The sequence below is a fragment of the Mixophyes fleayi genome, chromosome 6 (assembly GCF_038048845.1).
Source record: "Mixophyes fleayi isolate aMixFle1 chromosome 6, aMixFle1.hap1, whole genome shotgun sequence".
NCBI lineage: Eukaryota > Metazoa > Chordata > Amphibia > Anura > Limnodynastidae > Mixophyes > Mixophyes fleayi.
This window is the reverse complement of record NC_134407.1, coordinates 15,133,183-15,152,101: the sequence shown is the minus strand read 5'-3', so window position 1 is coordinate 15,152,101 and position 18,919 is coordinate 15,133,183. Positions and strand designations below refer to the sequence as shown.

General features: G+C 41.5%; 1 protein-coding gene across 2 annotated transcripts in view; it reads left to right on the top strand.

Annotated features, from left to right (window-relative positions):
* Positions 1-18,441, top strand: part of LOC142160858 (prominin-1-A-like) — a 78,510-nt gene extending 60,069 nt beyond the window's left edge. Inside the window, exons 18-26 of one of the 2 annotated variants that reach the window (XR_012693322.1) lie at positions 5,993-6,091; positions 9,494-9,547; positions 9,957-10,037; positions 10,707-10,775; positions 11,547-11,636; positions 13,045-13,157; positions 13,844-13,867; positions 15,299-15,970; positions 16,017-18,441. Coding sequence is in view for 1 of the 2 variants with exons in the window: in XM_075215894.1 (XP_075071995.1) it covers positions 5,993-6,091; positions 9,494-9,547; positions 9,957-10,037; positions 10,707-10,775; positions 11,547-11,636; positions 13,045-13,157; positions 13,844-13,867; positions 15,299-15,350 (582 nt within the window). In the remaining variant the exon portion in view is untranslated. Of the gene's footprint in view, positions 1-5,992; positions 6,092-9,493; positions 9,548-9,956; positions 10,038-10,706; positions 10,776-11,546; positions 11,637-13,044; positions 13,158-13,843; positions 13,868-15,298 lie in introns of both variants that reach the window. The other variant, XM_075215894.1, reaches the window with a different exon arrangement.
* The last annotated feature ends 478 nt before the right edge of the window (positions 18,442-18,919 follow it).

Sequence of the window (18,919 nt, the reverse complement as noted above, 5' to 3'; positions counted from 1 at the left end):
TTGATTACTTGTAGGTTACACTTTTCTATCCACACATTTATCTCTCTCTCTCTTTCTACTCAGCTAAATTTATCAATTTAAGTCTGGGTGTTTGGTGTGCCTTCCTTTATTAAAAATGTCAGATAAGGGAAAGGGCCCTATTGCAAAATATTTTACATGTTCTAAATGTAATGAAAAATTTACCTTGTGGGCAGAAGGACCCGTTGGCGCTCTGCTCTGTCTGCGAGGCAGGGGTTCCCCCTGCGCAAACCCAGCATGTTTCAGCCCCACTGACGGATGAACCGGCCTTGGTGACCTCCCTGTCACAGTCGGTTCCTCTTTAGCACAGATAGTTTTCTATCTAATCAATTGCTATCTACTGTGGCTACTTCGGTGGCTAATAATTCTAGTACTCAGTTGGGCCTCCCTGTTACCACAGGTTCTATTGGAACGTCTATACAGGACCTTCCTCTTCTCATTCAGACCTAGCCCCTGTTCCCACAGAACCGGCATGGTCTACAGCATTTATAAAGGGTTTGGATAAACTAAACCAGTTACTTCAATCCCCAAACATTCCGCCTGCTAAAAGAAGGAGACCTACATATGATTATACCCTTATGGTCCTTTCAGACTCTGAGGAGTTTTCAGAGGAAGAGGGGGAAATTATTTCTGATCCTGACCAGGTTCAACCTTTGGGACAGGAAGAAGGCTCTAGAGGCAAATTTATTAATGATTTGATTTTTAGCAGTGAGACAAGAGTTGGACCTCCCAGAGCCGGAGGATACTACTCCTAGAGACAGAAGTCTCTTTAAGAAGGGCAAAAGAAAGGCTAGCCGTTTTCCCCCTTCCGTAGAACTTAAGGATATTGCTGAAGGAGCCTGGAAACAGCCTGATAAGAGGTTCTCTGTTCCCAAAAGGTTCTCTTCCCTGTACCCATTGCAGGAGGAAGATGTCGTTCGCTGGGAGAGTATTCCAAAAGTGGATATTCCATAACCCGATTGGACAAGCACACCTTACTCCCAGCTCCAGGTTCTGCATCTCTGCAGGATGTCAATGACCGCAGAGTGGAATCCCAGCTGAAATCTATATTTACGGCTGCGGGTCCTTCCTTTAGGCCCACAGTGGCTTCGGCTTGGGTGGCTACATCAGGACCTGTGGCTCAGCTGATATATACACTGTTCTGGTAACATAGTGTTGTGGGTTCAATTCCCCCTAAGAGTGTGTGTGTGTGTATATATATATATATATATATATATATATATATATATATATATATATATATATATATATATATATATATATATATATTTAGAGCCATGGGCAGAGCAGCTGGCAGAGGCCTTGCAGGACTCTGATTTACTTCCCCTGGCTTTGCATTTGAAGGAGGCATCGGGGTCCCTTTATGGGATGACCCGGAACACAGCGGCTGTATCCTCTTCTATTCAGGCTGCTTCTATCTCGGCAAGAAGAATTTATGGCTGAAATCACGGGAAGGAGATGCGGAATCAAAAAATGTCCGTGGAAACCATTCCTTTTTCAGCGGAAGGTTTGTTCGGGCTGGAATTGGATACACTGATCTCTCAGGCAACCGGGGGCAAAAGCACTTCCTTGCCGGTATCCCTAACAGGAGCTGGAACCCTCGGGTCAGCTCTTTTTCGTCAGCCTTTCGGGGGACCTCCTTTCCTAAAGGACTGTCCTTTAGAGACAGACAGCCCAATTCTCGAGGCTCCTCTGCCAGGGGGAGATCCTCGTTTGCAGCTAGGCGCTAGGCCTCCATGTCCCAGGAGAAGCCTGCATCATGACGACCACCCTGTTCTGCAGGGGGCGCCAGTGGGGGAACGTCTGTCTTTGTTTCAGGAACAGTGGGCAGCGTCCTCCCAAGATTCTTGGATTCGGGGTATTATATCAGAGGGGTACAGGATAGACCTGTTGGGCCCCGCTTCACATCGTTTCTCCCAAACTCCGCTACCCAGAGATCCATCAAGAAGGCAGGCTATACAGGATTGGGTCGCCTCTCTTCTTTTTCAAAAGTTATCCGCAGGGTTCCAGATTACCAGAAAGGACAAGGGTTTTATTCAAACCTGTTTCTGGTCAAGAAGCCGGACGGCTCCTTTCGCCCCATCCTAAATGTAAAGGGCCTCAATGTGCACTCAAGGGTGGACAAATTTCGTATGGAATCCCTGAGGTCTGTGATAAACGGCTTAGAGAAGGATCGGTTTATGGCATTCATAGTCATTAAGGACGTATGCTTCCATATTCCCATATGGATTCACCATCAGTCTCTTCTAAGATTTTCGGTGGGATCCTTCCACTATCAGTTTCGGGCCCTCCCCTTCGGCCTCTCAACCGTGCCAGGGGTTTTCACGAAGGTCATGTCAGTTATGGCAGCAAGTCTTCACCTTCAGGGAGTTCAGGTCGTGCCTTATTAGGACGATCTGCTCATCAGATCCTCCTCAGTAGATGGCTTACGTCATCTCTTGTCCCTCACCTTGGTGGTCCTCGAGGGCCACGGATGGCAGATCGATTTAAAGAAATCCCAGATGGTTCCGTGTCAACGCATGCTTTTCCTCGGCCTCATCGTGGACACCAGCCAAAAAAAGGGTTTCCTGCCTGTCGAGAAGGTTGCTTCAATTCAGAGCATAACAACTCAGGTCTTGTCTTCCCCGAGCCCATCAATGCACTTGTGCATGCGGCTGCTGGGAAAGATGGTGGCCTCCTTCGAGACCACCCCCTTTGGTCGAGCCCATTCTCGTTGTTCCAGTGGGATCTGTTGACAAGAGGGTCAGGATCCCACCTTCGCTTAGATCTCCAGAGGATCTCTCTATCCCAGAGGACGAGACATTTACTCCAGTGGTGGCTGATTCGGGATCCCATGATGGTGGGCAGGTCTTTCGCTCCATGGTAACGGATCATAGCCACGACAGACGCCAGCCTGAAAGGTTGGGGCCGGTGATCCTACATCTCTGGCTCCAGGGTTTTTGGTCGGGTCAGGAGTCGACCCTTCAATAAACGTGCTGGAATTGAAGGCTATTCTTTTAGCCCTTCGGGGGGGCCCAGTCCCTCCTCCAGGACCACCCGTCCGTCCAACAAAGCCTTGGCTGTGACATATGTCAACAGACAGGGAGGAATTAGGAGTGTAGCTGCAATGAAGATTGCAACTCAAATCTTGATTTGGGCAGAACTATATGTTCCAACAATATCGGCAGTATTCATTCCAGGAATAAGATATTGGAAGGCCGACTACTTAAGTCGAAATCAGATGATGCCAGAAGAGTGGTCACTCCATCCAGAAGTGTTCCAGTCTCTGGCTCAGAGGTGGGGTCTTCCGGATATAGATCTCATGGCCTCCAGACACAACAGAAAGGTTCACACATTTCGCTCAGGGGCAAGGGACCCCTTTAGCGGTGGCAGTGGACGTTATGACGATGTCATGGGACTTCAGGTTGGGATACCTGTTCCCTCTGATTACCATGCTTCCTCATGTGCTCAGACGAGTAAAACAAGGAGGTCTGCCAGTAATTCTGATAGCTCCCTCATGGCCGCGCCGAGTCTGGTACGTGGACATATACTCTATGGCAGAAGGACCGGGGTTTCGTCTTCCATTTCGAGTCGACCTCCTTCTGCAGGGTCTCTTCTGTTACCAGAATTACCTCAGATCAGTTAACGGCATGACTGTTGAAGCCAGCCTCTGGAGGGCTAGAGGTTGTTTCCTCCAGTGTGGTGAACACTATGATGGGAGCCAGAAAGCCAGTCTCAGCTCGCATCTATCACCGGATTTGGAAAACCTATATCAGATGGTGTGAAAATAGGACATGTCACACGTCCTCTTTTCGTCTCCCTAGTTTATTGGCTTTTCTTCAGATGGCCTGGAAGCAGGGCTTCGTTTAGGTTCCCTAGAAGTTCAGGTATCGGCACTTTCAGTCTTTTTTCACCTGAAATTAGCGGTTTTGCCAGATATTAGGACTTTCCTCCAGGGAGTCTTGCATATTCAGCCTCCCTATGTTCCGCCTACAGCACCGTGGGATCTCAATCTGGTGCTGGATATGCTTAAAAGGGCCTCCCTTTGAGCCTTTACTTGTGGCATATTGAAATGGTTGACCTGGAAGGTCCTATTTCTTTTGGCTATTGCATCTGCACGTAGGGTTTCAGAATTAGGAGCTCTGTCTTGTTGGGAACCATATCTGTTTTTTCCACGAGGACAGAGCGGTGTTGAGAGCCCTCCCTTCTTTCGTTCCTAAAGTAGTTTCGGTTTTCCATCTGAATCAGGAAATTGTAGTTCCGGTCTTCTCATCTACTTTCCATTCGGATCAACAGTCTATGGAAAAGTTAGATGTGGTTAGGGCTCTCCGCATTATGTCAAAAGAACTTCTCAGATTAGACGTACCGATTCTCTATTTGTTCTTTATGATGCTAATAAGAGAGGCTGGCCAGCCTCAAAACAGTCCATTGCAAGATGGATTACGGCTACTATTAGGCAAGCTTACATAAGGCTAACCGTCCGGTGCCAGAGAGACCTGGTCCTCTGTCTACACCTTACAAAATTTTACCAGTTTAATGTATTTGCATCCGCGGATGCAAATTTTGCTCGTAATGCTTTGCGAGCGGGATTTTCAGAGTAGTCCCACCCTTTAGGGGCTGCTTTAGAACGTCCCCATGGTAAGCAGTGTCCCCCAGACTGGATGAAAGAGAAAAGAGGATTTATGTACTTACGTTAAATCCGTTTCTCTGATTCCGTCTGGGGACACTGCGATCCCTCCCTTCTGCTTTTCCTCTGTGTGCTCTTGTTTGACTGCCCTTTTTTCTCCTTGGGCTTTTTAATTAACTGACAGGAAGATGAAGAGACAGGGGGATTGTAGAGGGGAGGGGTCTGTCGGCAGCACTAAAAGTTAACTAGTTAGGTGCCAACTTCTCAAGCTCCCCTCCACAACCCATGGTAAGCAGTGTCCCCCAGACGGAATCAGAGAAACGGATTTAACGTAAGTATATAAATCCTCTTATTGCAGTACTAATAGTTTTTGACTGCAGGAACCGTGAACGTATTTTTATATATTGCAGTAGAAATTTTTTTATACTTTTTTTTTTAGAATTTTTTTATATATTTTTTTAATTAGTTTTGTATACTTTTTTTTTAGAATTTTGTTTAATTATTTTTGTATAATTTTTATTTTTTTTTGTATTTTTTTATAACTTTTTAATAATTTTAAAACAACAATGGCCTTAGCAGAACAGAGCACAGGACACAGCACGACTGGACTCGGCAGGACAGAGCACAGGACACAGCACCACTGGATTCAGCAGGACAGAGCACTGGACAAAGCACCACTGGACTCAGCAGGACAGAGCACTGGACCAAGTAACCACTGGATATTAAGCAGGACAGAGTGACAGGACACAGGACACAGGACGGAGCACCACTAAACCTATAACCTCCCTCTTCAATGATCTGAGCCCGACTGAAGATGCCGGCCGCGAGCAGGGAATTTATGCAATCAGTCTCGCGAGATCCGAAGCGAGACTCGGACGTCAGAGCCTCACTTTCATATTTTTGGAATACCTGAACAGTGCTCGGATCCCGTCGGATCCGCACTGTTCGGGTGGGCTCGGATTAGCGCAATCCGAGCCCGCTCATCTCTAGTATATATATTCTCTAGGAACCAGGGAAACAATTGAGGTGTTCTCAAAACTCTTTATATTCTAATGGAGCGATGCTGAACAACAACAACAAAAAAAAAAAAGTGAATTCCCTGAATGTGGAAGTGGGAACACACGGACATCAGTAACATGAGAATGATTATGGTAGAATGATTGCAGTAGGCCTCAGTGTGATGCACCTAAAGAATAAATGTCACATGGTAATAAACATACAAATAATCTTTTTACTTACACTTTCTAATCAGAATACAATCCTTTCAGATGTGTTGACTGCATTTAGTCTTTTAACACGTTATTAAATGATTAATATGTTCATCCTCTCACTGGATAAAATTGTACCACATTTGTTTTTTTTCAACAGTCATTAAGTCCAGGTTCAGCTATGGATGAACTAAGAAATGAATCCATTGCTCTACGGGAACTACAAAACTCAATAGATGCTAATCTGGTCCCTGCAATTGTAAGTGTCTGTGTAAAAGGATCTGTAGTTACGCCCTAAGTGCGCACGTTATCCTCTTATTCTGTTCTCAGATACACTCCTCATAAAACTCGCACTTTTATGCACTTTTCCTTACACAGTGTTGCCTTACTCAGTCTTTTCACCACACTAAATAACACTTAAGCTTTACAGAATTATTTATCCAATAACCGCTGTATCTCAGTAGTACTTCACAGTATATATTCCTTATACATAACCAATACTTACAACATATGTATTTAAATCAAAGTACTTTACTGATAACACAGAAAACCCTGTATTCACAGTTCACACATATATCATAACATTGTTCAACATAACGTAGTATCTCAATATAAAATTAACCCTAGGTTCACCACCTTTATTCCTTACACTATCCTTGTACTATTTTCTTTACGTATGTATCTTTAATAAGAATGAGTATTTGTAATATTGATTTAACTATCACAGATATCAGACAATAGCTATGCAGTTATATGTATATAAATAGTTAAATCAACATTACAAACACATACAGCTTTATAGATCTATATTATTATCAATGATACTTATCAAATCCTTGTATTCTGCATCCATTTCTTTGTCTGCAGTGTAGGGAACGTTCCTGTAGTATATTTCCTGTAGTGTAAAATAATATATAATTTCTGTAGTGTAGTGCATCCCTATAGAATGCCCTTTTCTGTAGTGTAGTGTATGCTCGTTGTACAGGGGCAGGCAGGCAGTAGAGAGAGAAAGGGGGAGTCCCGGGTTTGGCTTTTATAGTCCAGACCCGGAACCTCCCAGCTCCCCAGCGGCAACGTGTGTGGCGATTCATCACACACATGTGGACGCTGTGTGGGGGCCAGGGGTGATGATGTCATCAACCCTGGCATCTTTCCCCACTGTGTGCGTGCCAACTTGAGTCGGCACACACAGTGGGGTGACTTGGTGTGACTGCGCATGCGCAGTTAAACATTGTACATGTGCTTACGATCCTCACGCCCCCTTCACAGTTGTTAACCATGCAAAACAGATGCTGTAAGCCATATCATGTCTCATATCCTTCAACTGTTTGATCTACCTATGTATATACTTTTTGTACCAGACCTAGTACTCTTTATCAAATGATTTTATACAATATATTTCAGAACCACATTCCTCAAAAACCTGTGAAATAATTTACCCACAATAGTCAGACTCACAGGTCTAAAATTGCCTGCTTCCAATGTTGTTTTGTATATTGCTAATGGTACCACATTTGCTTTTTTTTCAGTGTTTTGGCATTGACCCAGTTATTTAGTCCATATTTATAATAAATAGTGGTCCATAAACTGCTGAACTTAGTTCCCTCAGCACACATGGGTGTATGCCATCTGGTCTTGAAACTTTATCTGTCTTAATTTTCTTTATACATAACTCCACCTGCAGTATCAGACAAGTAACAGTTAATGATGTGCATAGATTATTGCTATACAACCTATTTCCTGCTATTTTTTCCTCCTTTGTTAATACAGATAAAAAAAACATGTTAAAAAGCTTTCTCTTCCTGGTCTACAATAATTTTCCTTTTTAGCATTTTATTTTTCTTGCTGTTGAAAATGTTTTGGAATAAGACTTGCTATCTTGTGCAATCCTTGTCTGCGCTTCAGTCTTTGCTAATTCCATTTCCTTTTCTACACATGCGGCAACATCCCTTGTATTTCTGTAAAGAATTTTCACTCCTTTCTAGTTTTAACTATTTAAATGCTCCCCCTATCACTTTCAGTAATTTATTATTTAACCACATTGGATGCATTTATCTCTAGTAATGTTATTGCCATAGGAATTTGGTTGCACGGGAATTATTTAAAATATTTAAAATATGTCCCATCTGGGCTATCTGCTCTTTTTTTCTTTTTTTAAGAGCACACATCCCCAGTCTGCACGCTTCAGTGCTTCTCTGAGCTGATTAAACTTTTGCTCTTTTAAAATACATAGTTTTTCTAACTCCCATACAAACCATTTTATTGAAACTCGAGTGAAATGTTACCATTTTGTTTTCTTAATCGCCGCCTCACTTGTACATTACATATAATCTCTGTTCTATTAGATAATACCGAGTCCAGGAGAGTTTCTGATCTAGTTGATTCTTCCATCACAAAATTTAGTTGTCTTTTGTTTAGACCAGAAATACTAGTTTCACTGTCCCAATTTTTATCTGGACACGCCCCTGAGGAGGGTCACATTTTTTTTTTTCTTTACTACCCTTTGAATTTGTAGTAATTAACTTACAGTACAATTGTTTATACTAGGTAACTGAGAAAAACAAGGAAGTAGAAACAGCCATAAATGTCTGGTAAAATAAAATCAGTTTTGATAATTAGTTTGGACAAATATGCTTAAAACAAAAACATGGCTCTAAACCTGAGAATCGATAATAATTAGAATTTTCATAATCCTAAACAATGCTATGGATCCACTAAAATGAACAATCAAATAAACATAAATGACATTCAAATTGCTACGTGGCGCAGTCACGAATCTCATTAGTGTGAAAGTTTTTTTAACTGTGGGGAAACTATAAAATTAGGAAACCAGGAGTTGAATGAAAACACACAAGTGTCTGTTACACAGCAAAGATCCAAAGCACGTAATGATTTCTAAGGTTTAAAGAAATGAATCCGGGAGACTTTAGCAGTTATACTTGCGGTGTTGTGTATCCAAATGTCTCCACATTCTTGTTAATAGATTCTCCCAAGTGATTCCGCACGTCTCGCTGGAAGTTCCAACGGAACTTTCAAGAATTAGAATCTTGTCCAGAATTCATATCTATAAACTTTGGGGATCCTCCATCATAATTAACTTTACCTTGCGCGTTTCGGTGTGAACACAACTTCATGGGGTGGCTAATAAGAAACCACAACTAGTACTTTACTGGTGTCTTTTATTTTATTTCTCTCCATGTATCTACCTATAAAGACTCTACAGTGTCAATGTTCAGATACAGGGCAAGTTTTAAGAGGGTTTTTACATATAGACAAACCTCTCTGCCTTTCCTATATTTCCTCTCTTCCAATCCAAATACACTATCCAGTTATAACTTTCAGCCGGCCAAGTTTCAGTTTTGCCCGCTATATCTTAACTCTCTTAAGATCATTAATTGTAGTTCATCTACTTTGTATGGAAGACTCCTAAACATCCGTTTTGATAATTTTTTCCGCCATTTTTAATTTTATGCTCCTCCAATATCACCTCTTCTAACCCCTTCCCCACTACCCTTGACTAATCCCAGTCCCCTTTCTACACTAAAATACTTACTGCTTCTGTCTTCACCCTCTCACTTATCTTCACGTTTCATCTTATAGCTTTGTGATGGAGAAATAAAATATTTCTAAAAATATATATTTTTTTTTTTTACATTTCCAGAAAAATTTGAATACAAGTATCTCCAACTTGCAAGCAAAAACTAAAGATCTGCCGGTAAGTACAAGATTCATTTAAAGCCAAAAACAAATCTGGGATGACTGGGGCATTTCTAAAAACAGGAAAAAGGTTGTGTTGGCCACAAAACCCTAAATTTATCTAGACTCGATCTTGGCTGCCATGATATAGCACATTTAAACCCCATATTTAGAAAAGGTTTTCTGTATTATTATCAATTGTTCTAATACAATTTGTAATCATAAATCAGAGTAATGTCGGATATAGTGGTGGGACTATCATGGGTACCCAAACTGTGCTATGCCACGCAGCATACCGCCCCTGGCCAGGTATCTCTTATTCCTAAAAATTTCTAAATATTTTACCAGTATGTTCGTGAGTGTTGTGACTAGCCCTTTGTGTATATGCATTCAAGGTAATTAACCTTTTCAATGTGTTTTTTATGCAGGGATCTTTGAATGTAACCCTTGCAAACATCGACAGCGCTCAGAAATATGTTGAGACAAATGTGTCTGGCATTGTAAAGGATGTAAGCTGTGCCATATTATTTATTTAAAGTTACTAATGACTAATAACATGAATATTGTTAAAGCAGCGCTCTGACATAAAGTATGTATTTATTTTTCTTTTAAATAGCAATTTTAAGTACCTTTTTAAGCATGTATCTGATTTTTCTGTGCTATCCTCCTACAACTCATTATCTCCATTTCAAAAGCTCTCTGACAAACTAAAATGGCTGCCAGACACAGGCTCACAGCTCTCAGTTTATCATGTGATGGCAGAGGGAGGAGAAGGAGGATGTCTCATTGCAAATAGAGCTCAGAGGGGTATCCCTAAGCCTTTCTGCTCACTACATCATGTACCATGTGACTGTGGTTGCCATGGTAGTCCAGAATCATAGATCATTAATAGAAGCCTGAAGAAAGTTAGCAAGGGAAATTGTATATATCAACATTCTTCATAATGCATGGCACAGTGATTTGTTTTAACACCTGATTTGTTTTCATGGGATTGCTGCTTTAAGATTTTTAAATTCTTTAGTCGTTGTTCTGCTGCTTTCAATGAATATATTCCCTAGTGATCATTTGTCAGTCAGAAATGATACCCCAAATAGTTTAATAATTTGCAAACATTAGCTTTCCTCTTTTAAAATTCCATGCGTAGTTTGCTAAATATGTTCTCTACTTTGTATACACAGGAGACAAGAGCATATCTAAATACGATATTAGGATACTTTGAATCTTACATTAATTGGGCAAAGGCAATGGTGAGTGTTGACATATAGTGGAATTGAATAATGTTATGTACATTTTTCTTCTTTGTGTTAGTTTTTTTTTCTGTGTTTTTGAATTTTGAATCGTGGAAACTGTGTTACCCCTCTAGAAAATCTTTTCTTCCAAATCCAATGGTAAGCTAATCCAAAATTGAAAATATAGATACAGTTCAAAAGTAAGCCTTAGAACATCACTGTAGAGAGAGAGAAACGGGATATTATTTGTAAACAGAGAATAGGCACGAACGAGGATTAATAAAAATAATTTAGCTCCTAATGCTTATCGGTTTACTTGTTAAATTAGCTGAGCTTTGCAAAGTTAATAAAAGGTCATCTCAAGATACTAATAGGACAGTTTAGTAACTTTGTTAATATTAACTGTTGTTGTTGTAGTTGTTGTTGTTGTTAAACTGGTTTAACAGAACCATTCGTGCCACAGAAAGATGATTGCTACCTATGATGTCCGCCTAGTCTGGTGAGAAAATAAGAAACCTTTTGCCAGGAATGAGCGACAGTTCAGAGCGACAGCGTATGGTGCTAACTTATAGGGGACAGACAGTCCATCATCCCAGACTGCCATCTGCAGACCAGTTGCCTTGTTTCTCCTCTACTTAGATGTCTACTCTCCCAGATTAGGAGATTTTAGACAAAGTGGACTTGTTTTACTCAACCTTAAGAAAAAAATGGCTGCTTCATAGCGGAGTGTGATCTTGTGTAGTTGTCTTGTGTTGTAAATTGAATACCTTTGTGCTCTTCTCTTGTTAGCTGACCACAAATCTAGCTCGGTGTAAGCCTGTTGCCGGAGCTCTGGATTCTGCAGAAGTCATCGTCTGTCAGTATCTTGTGGACTCTTTTGTAAGTATATTTTATATATTGTATTGTATTGTTTAGTTGGACATATACAATTTCCACAACTCACATTTATATGTGTGCTTTTTTCTTTTATTGTGATACACATTTGTTGCAGAATGTCTGTGAGAGTTTTTCGGTCTACAAAGATGAATGCTGGCCACACCTGTGCATTCTTAATGCTTTTGACTGGGGGTCATTGCTCTAATGATCTCATGGGGTCACTTTCAGGCTCCCCTGTACTTAATCTGGGGGCACATAGCAGCAAGGGATTTTCTTGCCAGCACTCTGGCCAGAGGATCAGGGTATATTGTCCGTAATCAGAGGGCTTGTCAGGTCCTTCTAGGTCAGTAAAACACTGTATCTTGGCCAAATGACTGAGACACAATCCTCACATCATGACATATGGAGCCCTTTCCACATTAACAATCTCACAAGTGGCTCTCCATCTGCAGAGAACATTCCGACGATCTGATTGGCTGTGCTGTGAACGTTCTGACATTCCAACTGGCTGTGCTGTGAACATTCCGACGATGTGACTGGCTGTGCTGTGAACATTCCGACGATGTGACTGGCTGTGCTGTGAACATTCCGACGATGTGACTGGCTGTGCTGTGAACATTCCGACGATGTGACTGGCTGTGCTGTGAACATTCCGACGATGTGACTGGCTGTGCTGTGAACATTCTGAGAACATTCCAATGATATGATTGGTTAAACAGGGTACACATGGAATGAAGATTGAATGCAATAATGTGCTCAGACTCTAGTCAAACGCACCTCAAAATTTTTGCCAGGTTAACCGACATGTGGTCTGGTCACTACGGTATGACCCCCAGTCAGGAAGAGGATAAAGGACAATTGTATACTAAATTCAGACACTTTCACAAACTAGTTTGGTGACCACAGTGATATTTGCAGAAATACCAAATTCGTAAATTCACGAAAACCTTTCCTAATTTCAGACATAAAAGGACAAGGAGATGCTTACATAATGACACTTGTTAAACAATCAGATTACTACAGAATGTGTTGGTAATTTGGTTATTTGCCATGGCAATCATGTGACTCGTAGGAAGGGCGTGTCATTAGATCTAGGGTGTGAACAGCCCAGAGATGTGGTGTTTTTTTTCCCCATAGAAAGGTAACGTTATATTTTCTACTAGATAACATTTCATGTGCAGATATTTTCTAAATGAACCTATCCATTCATTAGGAAGCAGTGACCGACCTGAGGCATGAGGCACTTTGTGTTTCTCATGCCTCAGTGATGCTGAAATTTCCTAGCAAATGGATAGGCTGCATCCTTCAAAATATTGGTTCAAGTGACGAGTGAATCTTAACTTTTTTTATGTTTTAAACTAAAGTGAATATTATAAAACCAGTTGATGAATCTTTTTATTTTTTTTCCCAGAATGCTTTCTGGTTTAGCCTGGGCTGGTGCACAATCTTCTTCATTCCCAGCATTATTGTGTCCGTGAAGCTGGCGAAACACTACCGGAGGATGAAAAATGGAGACGTCTATGAGTAAGATACTGTTGTAATTCCATGTATATTGATTAAGAACTTACAATCTACTTACGAGTTGCTTCCGGGTGCCGTTGCGATGGAGAAAGTTACGTTCGCTTCATCCCCCGCAGTGCGATTAGCTGGATTGTTTGAGGGACAGTCCACAGCTCTCAATCTCCATTGGGAGAAGAGCTGAACATCTTTTTAAACTATCTCCATCCTGGTCTATGATTGTTTCTGACAGCCCAGAGTAACATTAATATAAGAGAGGATGCCATTATCGGCCATAGATCAACACGTAAATTATTGTATTTGTACATATCTGCAGACACCTTTCCAAAATGAAAGCACAAGAGCCTGCGGGGGGACATAGCAGCTCACAGTGATGTGCGGGAGATGGGGCCCGATATGAAATAAAGATAAGAACAGTTTATGTGGGAGGGGGGGTCAGCAACACAACCCGTGGCACTAAGGGTTATAGGCCTATAGAGAGCTGGCAGGGTTACCCAGGACTTGTAGTTCTACAATACCGGAGCAGCCACAGGTTTACCTGACTGGCGTAAAAGAGTAATTTCAAAATGATTTAAAACCCTGATACCAAAATCATGGAAGTGCTCACATACCTCTCCATACAAGCTGTATTCTATCACCATTGTCTTTTTTTATTAGCATTGTAAACATTTGTTTATGTCTTAATTTCACAGAACCCCCAATGATCATCTGGAGATGTAAGTACTGATATGTATGATACTGATGATTCAGTTTCAAGAATTGTTCCAGCACACCTTGCAACATTTATGGTTGCAAGGACATAGCAGCGGCAGCAAACACACAAAAAGGGGGTGTGGGGAGTGCCGCGTCACCCCCGTATTCCCCTTACCCTCCCCTAAAAACACCACTTCAGCGCTGTGCACACCTGCCGCCTGGTCACTCTGCATTTACCTATCTCCCAACTATATTGGTATTGTGTCAAAAGACCTCAGGGCGGCGGGACAGTCCCTTTAAATTGGAACTGTTCTGCCTGATTTGGGACATGGGGGGGGGGGGGGGGGGGGGGGAGTTCGAGCTCTTGCCCAGATTGACCCCAGTGTGTAATTCACCTTTATCTCAGGTGTGATATCACCGAGCTGTGTGTATTGCTCACTGGACATCGCTCGGCAGCCTAGGCTATTACCCTACATTATATAGAAGAAATAAAGTGATTGAACAATGTAGGTTTAAGTACTGTATTGAGGGGCAGACTAGGCCTCCTAGTGGTCACGTGGCTGTATCAGTAGGAATACACTTGGGATGTTCTCATGAATACTTAATACAATCTATGGTGGATCAGGGATGTAAATACCCTACACCACTGGCAGCACAGAATTCTTATAGCATGATACAGAGTTATATCTTTGTATACAAGTTATGGGCCTCAGACGGCCCTCTGAGCCTTCACCTGCGGCCCCCAGCTTGTCACGTTTATTTTTTTTTGTAGCTTGTAACACTTGTTTAATATGCCTGCTGATAGATTATTACAGATAGGTATTTCTTTCTTTGATTAAATGTATTGTTTTAACGTATTACTGAGATTAATGGTAATCTGTGGCCATTCTGAAGGTTAAAGGGCTGCACTATGCGGCCCCAAAGTGTATCGGCACGCTGACCTGTTATGTCCTATGCTATCGTATTGTATTCGTTTATATGAAACCTTATGTTGTCGTGGGATAACGCAACCCCTATTGTGAATTGTTGTACAACAAATGAGAAGCCACCGCCACAGTTGCGTGACCACAGGAAAGCACGAGGACGCAGAACTCGGAGGATATTTTGGATTCTAGGGGGTAAATGTATCCAGCTGAGAGTTTTCCGGTGGGTTTGAAAAACCAATCAGATTCTAGCTATCATTTATTTAGAACAATCTGCAAAATGATAGCTAGAATCTGATTGGTTGCTATAGACAACATCTCCACTTTTGAAACCCACCGGAAAACACTTAGCTTGATACATTTACCCCTAGAGCTTTATCAATGGCCACAGTAGGAAATATTCTAATTACAAAAACTGTGTTACCTGGTTTTCATAGTTACTAAAACCTCCATTTAGTTTTACGTGCAGTTATGAATGGTTTGTGACAAAGAAAGCCATAATAATAAACGCGTTGGTTTCTCTCTCTGCAGGGCTACGACTTCCCAGCAATTTCTAATTCCTCGACCGACTGCAAAATCGTGAAGGGCGTCTCGCCATAAGTGATTACCAGGGCAGAAGGCACTGCTCAAAATGGCTGACAGCCTCCATTTCTTGTGCAACCCACGTTGGAGATTCAGTCTCATCTCAGTGGGCATATTTATTGATGAAATCGTGAACTATTATTTTCTATTCATTTACTTTTGATGCACTGGCTGTGAAGAATTCCTGTGTGGGTGCAATCAACTCGCAACAGGGAAAAACAACAAACAATCATCTCTTGGAAAATGTTTAATTTGTTTACAGGGTGGAGGGTCTTCCCTAATTACTTTTTTTTTTTTTTTTTTTTTTTGTTCGATAAGTGTGATGTATAGAGAGATACAGAAATATATGATGCTGCTGAAACCGTCAAATGAATCCGGACTGCTGATGGGGGTCTTGACGGCATCTAAGAAGCCACTTTTAGATATTTTGCTTTGTTTTGTGAGGTAATTTTTTTTTTAGACTATTAATATTATGTTTGTTTTTAAGTGAGTTGTAAGCACAGTCCACTTATACGGCTTTTTTTGCCTACACACTGTGTTTGAACCAATATTTATGAGAATGTAGCCTATAACGTCATTAGGATGTCTCTGGATCCTAGTGCATTGATAGAGAGCATTCTAGTTCCTAGTGACTTGATAGAGAGCATTCTAGTGACTTGATAGGGAGCATTCTAGTGACTTGATAGGGAGCATTCTAGTTCCTAGTGACTTGATGGGGAGCATTCTAGTTCCTAGTGACTTGATAGGGAGCATTCTAGTTCCTAGTGACTTGATGGGGAGCATTCTAGTTCCTAGTGACTTGACGGTCTGCATTATCTCAAACGGTTGTCTTCGCCCACAAAATGGCTGCCTTCTCTGTGTGCAGACCATAAGTACTGTTTAAACAATAAGCGGTATAGCACTGCTGTGGCGATATGGATTCTTAGCAGAGGACTGCAGTTAAATCTCAGGGTTTCATATGAAGAAAGACACACGTCATGTCCTCTCAGACTGTCCCACCAGTCACCTTCACACGGTGTTTGTTAGCCATTTTTGTGGGCTGAACCAAACTCATGTGAATATGATATTAATTCCCTAGGACAGTGTTTGTGCCTCATTGCTATCTTTAGTACCTATTGAACCGATGGCTGCATTCTCTTGGTATTGGTTCAGATCACAAAATGGCTGCCTGAACTGTGCACATGCAATGTTCCCTGACAGAACTTTAGTTCATACTTGCCTACTGGAATTTCTGGAATTCCTTCCGAAATTTGGCCACTTCCTTGGTGATGTGGGCGGGACGGGGGATTCGTGGTGGTGTGATTGTGATTTGCAGCGAATGGCGTAATCACGGCGTTATTCCGCAGGGTTGGGCCCATTATTAAGTGAATTGCACTGTCATGCCCCCCCTCCAGCACATCTCCCGTTTGGGATCTTCTAGACGGGCATTTTAAAAGTTGGCCAGTATGCTTTAGATCAGGCCTGGCCAAGCTGTGGCTCTAGAGGTGTTGTGAAACTACAAGTCCCATCATACCCTGCCAGCTATCGGCTGGTTATTTACTGGAAAAGCATTGTGGGACTTGTAGTTTCACAACACCTGGAGAGCCATAGGTTGGCCAGACCTGCTTTAGATTCTTCAGGTGAAATGTGCTCTTTTGGTAGCTACCTGACTTCAAGCAACTGTCCTCCATACTCTTCACTTTATCAGCTCAGTTCGGTTTCCATGAATACTGTAGGACAAAAAAAAAAGGTCAAAACAGAGATTTGAGGAGAGCGAGTGTTCTAGAATTGTCTGCTCGTTGGGTAATCCGCACATGAGCATTTTGCATTGACAGCTTCAGTCATATTTCTTAATTGCTAATTCACATGGACAGTTTTATTACGTTACTGGTTTTTATGTGTTTGTTGTACTCTTTATTTCCTTTTTAAATTCAGCTGCTGTCCCAGCTCTAATTCAGGGACACGTGCTTGTGTAATAGTTTAGGAGCTGATGGAATGCAACCAATATACAAGGGGCCTGGGGGCACTTCTCTTTGACTTAAGACTCTTTTTTTTTTTTTTTCTAAGCTAATAATTATATTACGCTGCCCCCGCCCGTGATGTCTCATGTGATTCTCATCCGGAGAGCAGGTTTTCTCAGGCAGCAGGCTTCCACGAGAATCTCCCCAGGATGGAGATTAAACATGTGGACACAATAAAAGTCCCATAAATTAGACCCAAAGAGCCAATTGAAGCCCCTTTTGTTTGTTATAGAAGGGTTAAGTATTGAATTGGGGGGGAAGGATCACATTTAAATTGCCCACCTAGCAACTGTGCCCTAAAGTTGTAGATTGTAAGGTCTTTGAACACAACTTCCCTGACGGTTATATTGCAGATCAGAGATATAATCTGGGGGCTGCTGCAGGACACCGATTGGATAATTCTCTGCTCCAGACACTTGCATCAATCCATACGTGCCTTAAAGTTATTTTTAACTTTTATCAAACACCCCTCCCGTTCCCAACATCTAATACTATACTATTGCTCACCACTGTTCCACCTCTTACTATCAGCTGAAACCACGTCTGCTGGTCAGATTATGTACAGGTTTCGGTATATAGATGGAGGGGCCCGGTAAGGAACTTGGGGCCATTTGGGGAAAACAAAAAAAATAAATCTGAGCTGCTGCAAGTGGGAGGAGTCTGGTGCTGCCACCTTCTGATTGGATGGGGAAACAGGGGTGCTGTTTAAAAAAGTGAATTAAATGGTAGGTGTAAAACCACTTTAATTAATTTAAACTGCACCATCTAGAGGGAACTTCTGGCTAAGTACCATTCAAATCAGTCCCACGAGTACACTCTTTTTATCCACCTTTATTATCCGCTAGAAAAACTAGACATTTTGGCAGGAACTCTCTAACACAACGAACAAAGACTATCCTTTATATTTTTGTGTCAAATTATATTTTGTGATAACACTATGGTAAAAAAAAAGAAATATATATATTAAAATTTGGAATTCTGAAAGACAATAATGTGCTTGTGGAAGCTGCTTATTTCCAGTGATATTTCCATTTATTTTGTTAATGAAATAATTTGTATGACAAATAAATTGTGGCGTGTTTTGTTCTGTAATTCCTTGTTGTGCAATTTCATTACCAATCTAAGTTCTGTAAAAAGGAGAGTTTGGTGGCATTGCTTTCTGTGAAGGGCAAAAAGCTCTTTCAGTAAACATTATAGAACATAAGCATATGTCAAAAAAAAAAAACAAAACAACTTTTTCTGTACTTAAAGGTGGTTTTACCCTGTTTTACAGAGCTTACATGCGTTGCAGTACGGACAGAATGTAGAACAAAAACGTAAAACAAAACTTACATAAAAAAAAAACCCACAGTGCAGGATACACACATGTATATGTAAAATAAAAAGTTACATCAGACAGCATGGCCACCCCAGAAGGACTGATCGGAGTTGATAGAAACTCCCTTTAGCCACTCAACAATTCACAAGCAGTTTCCCCCACTCGCTACAAGTTGATTGGCTTACAGTAAGGGGAATCTCTACTGATGCTCTGTAGTTCCATTATATCAGTGGCCCATTCATTTTAAAAGTC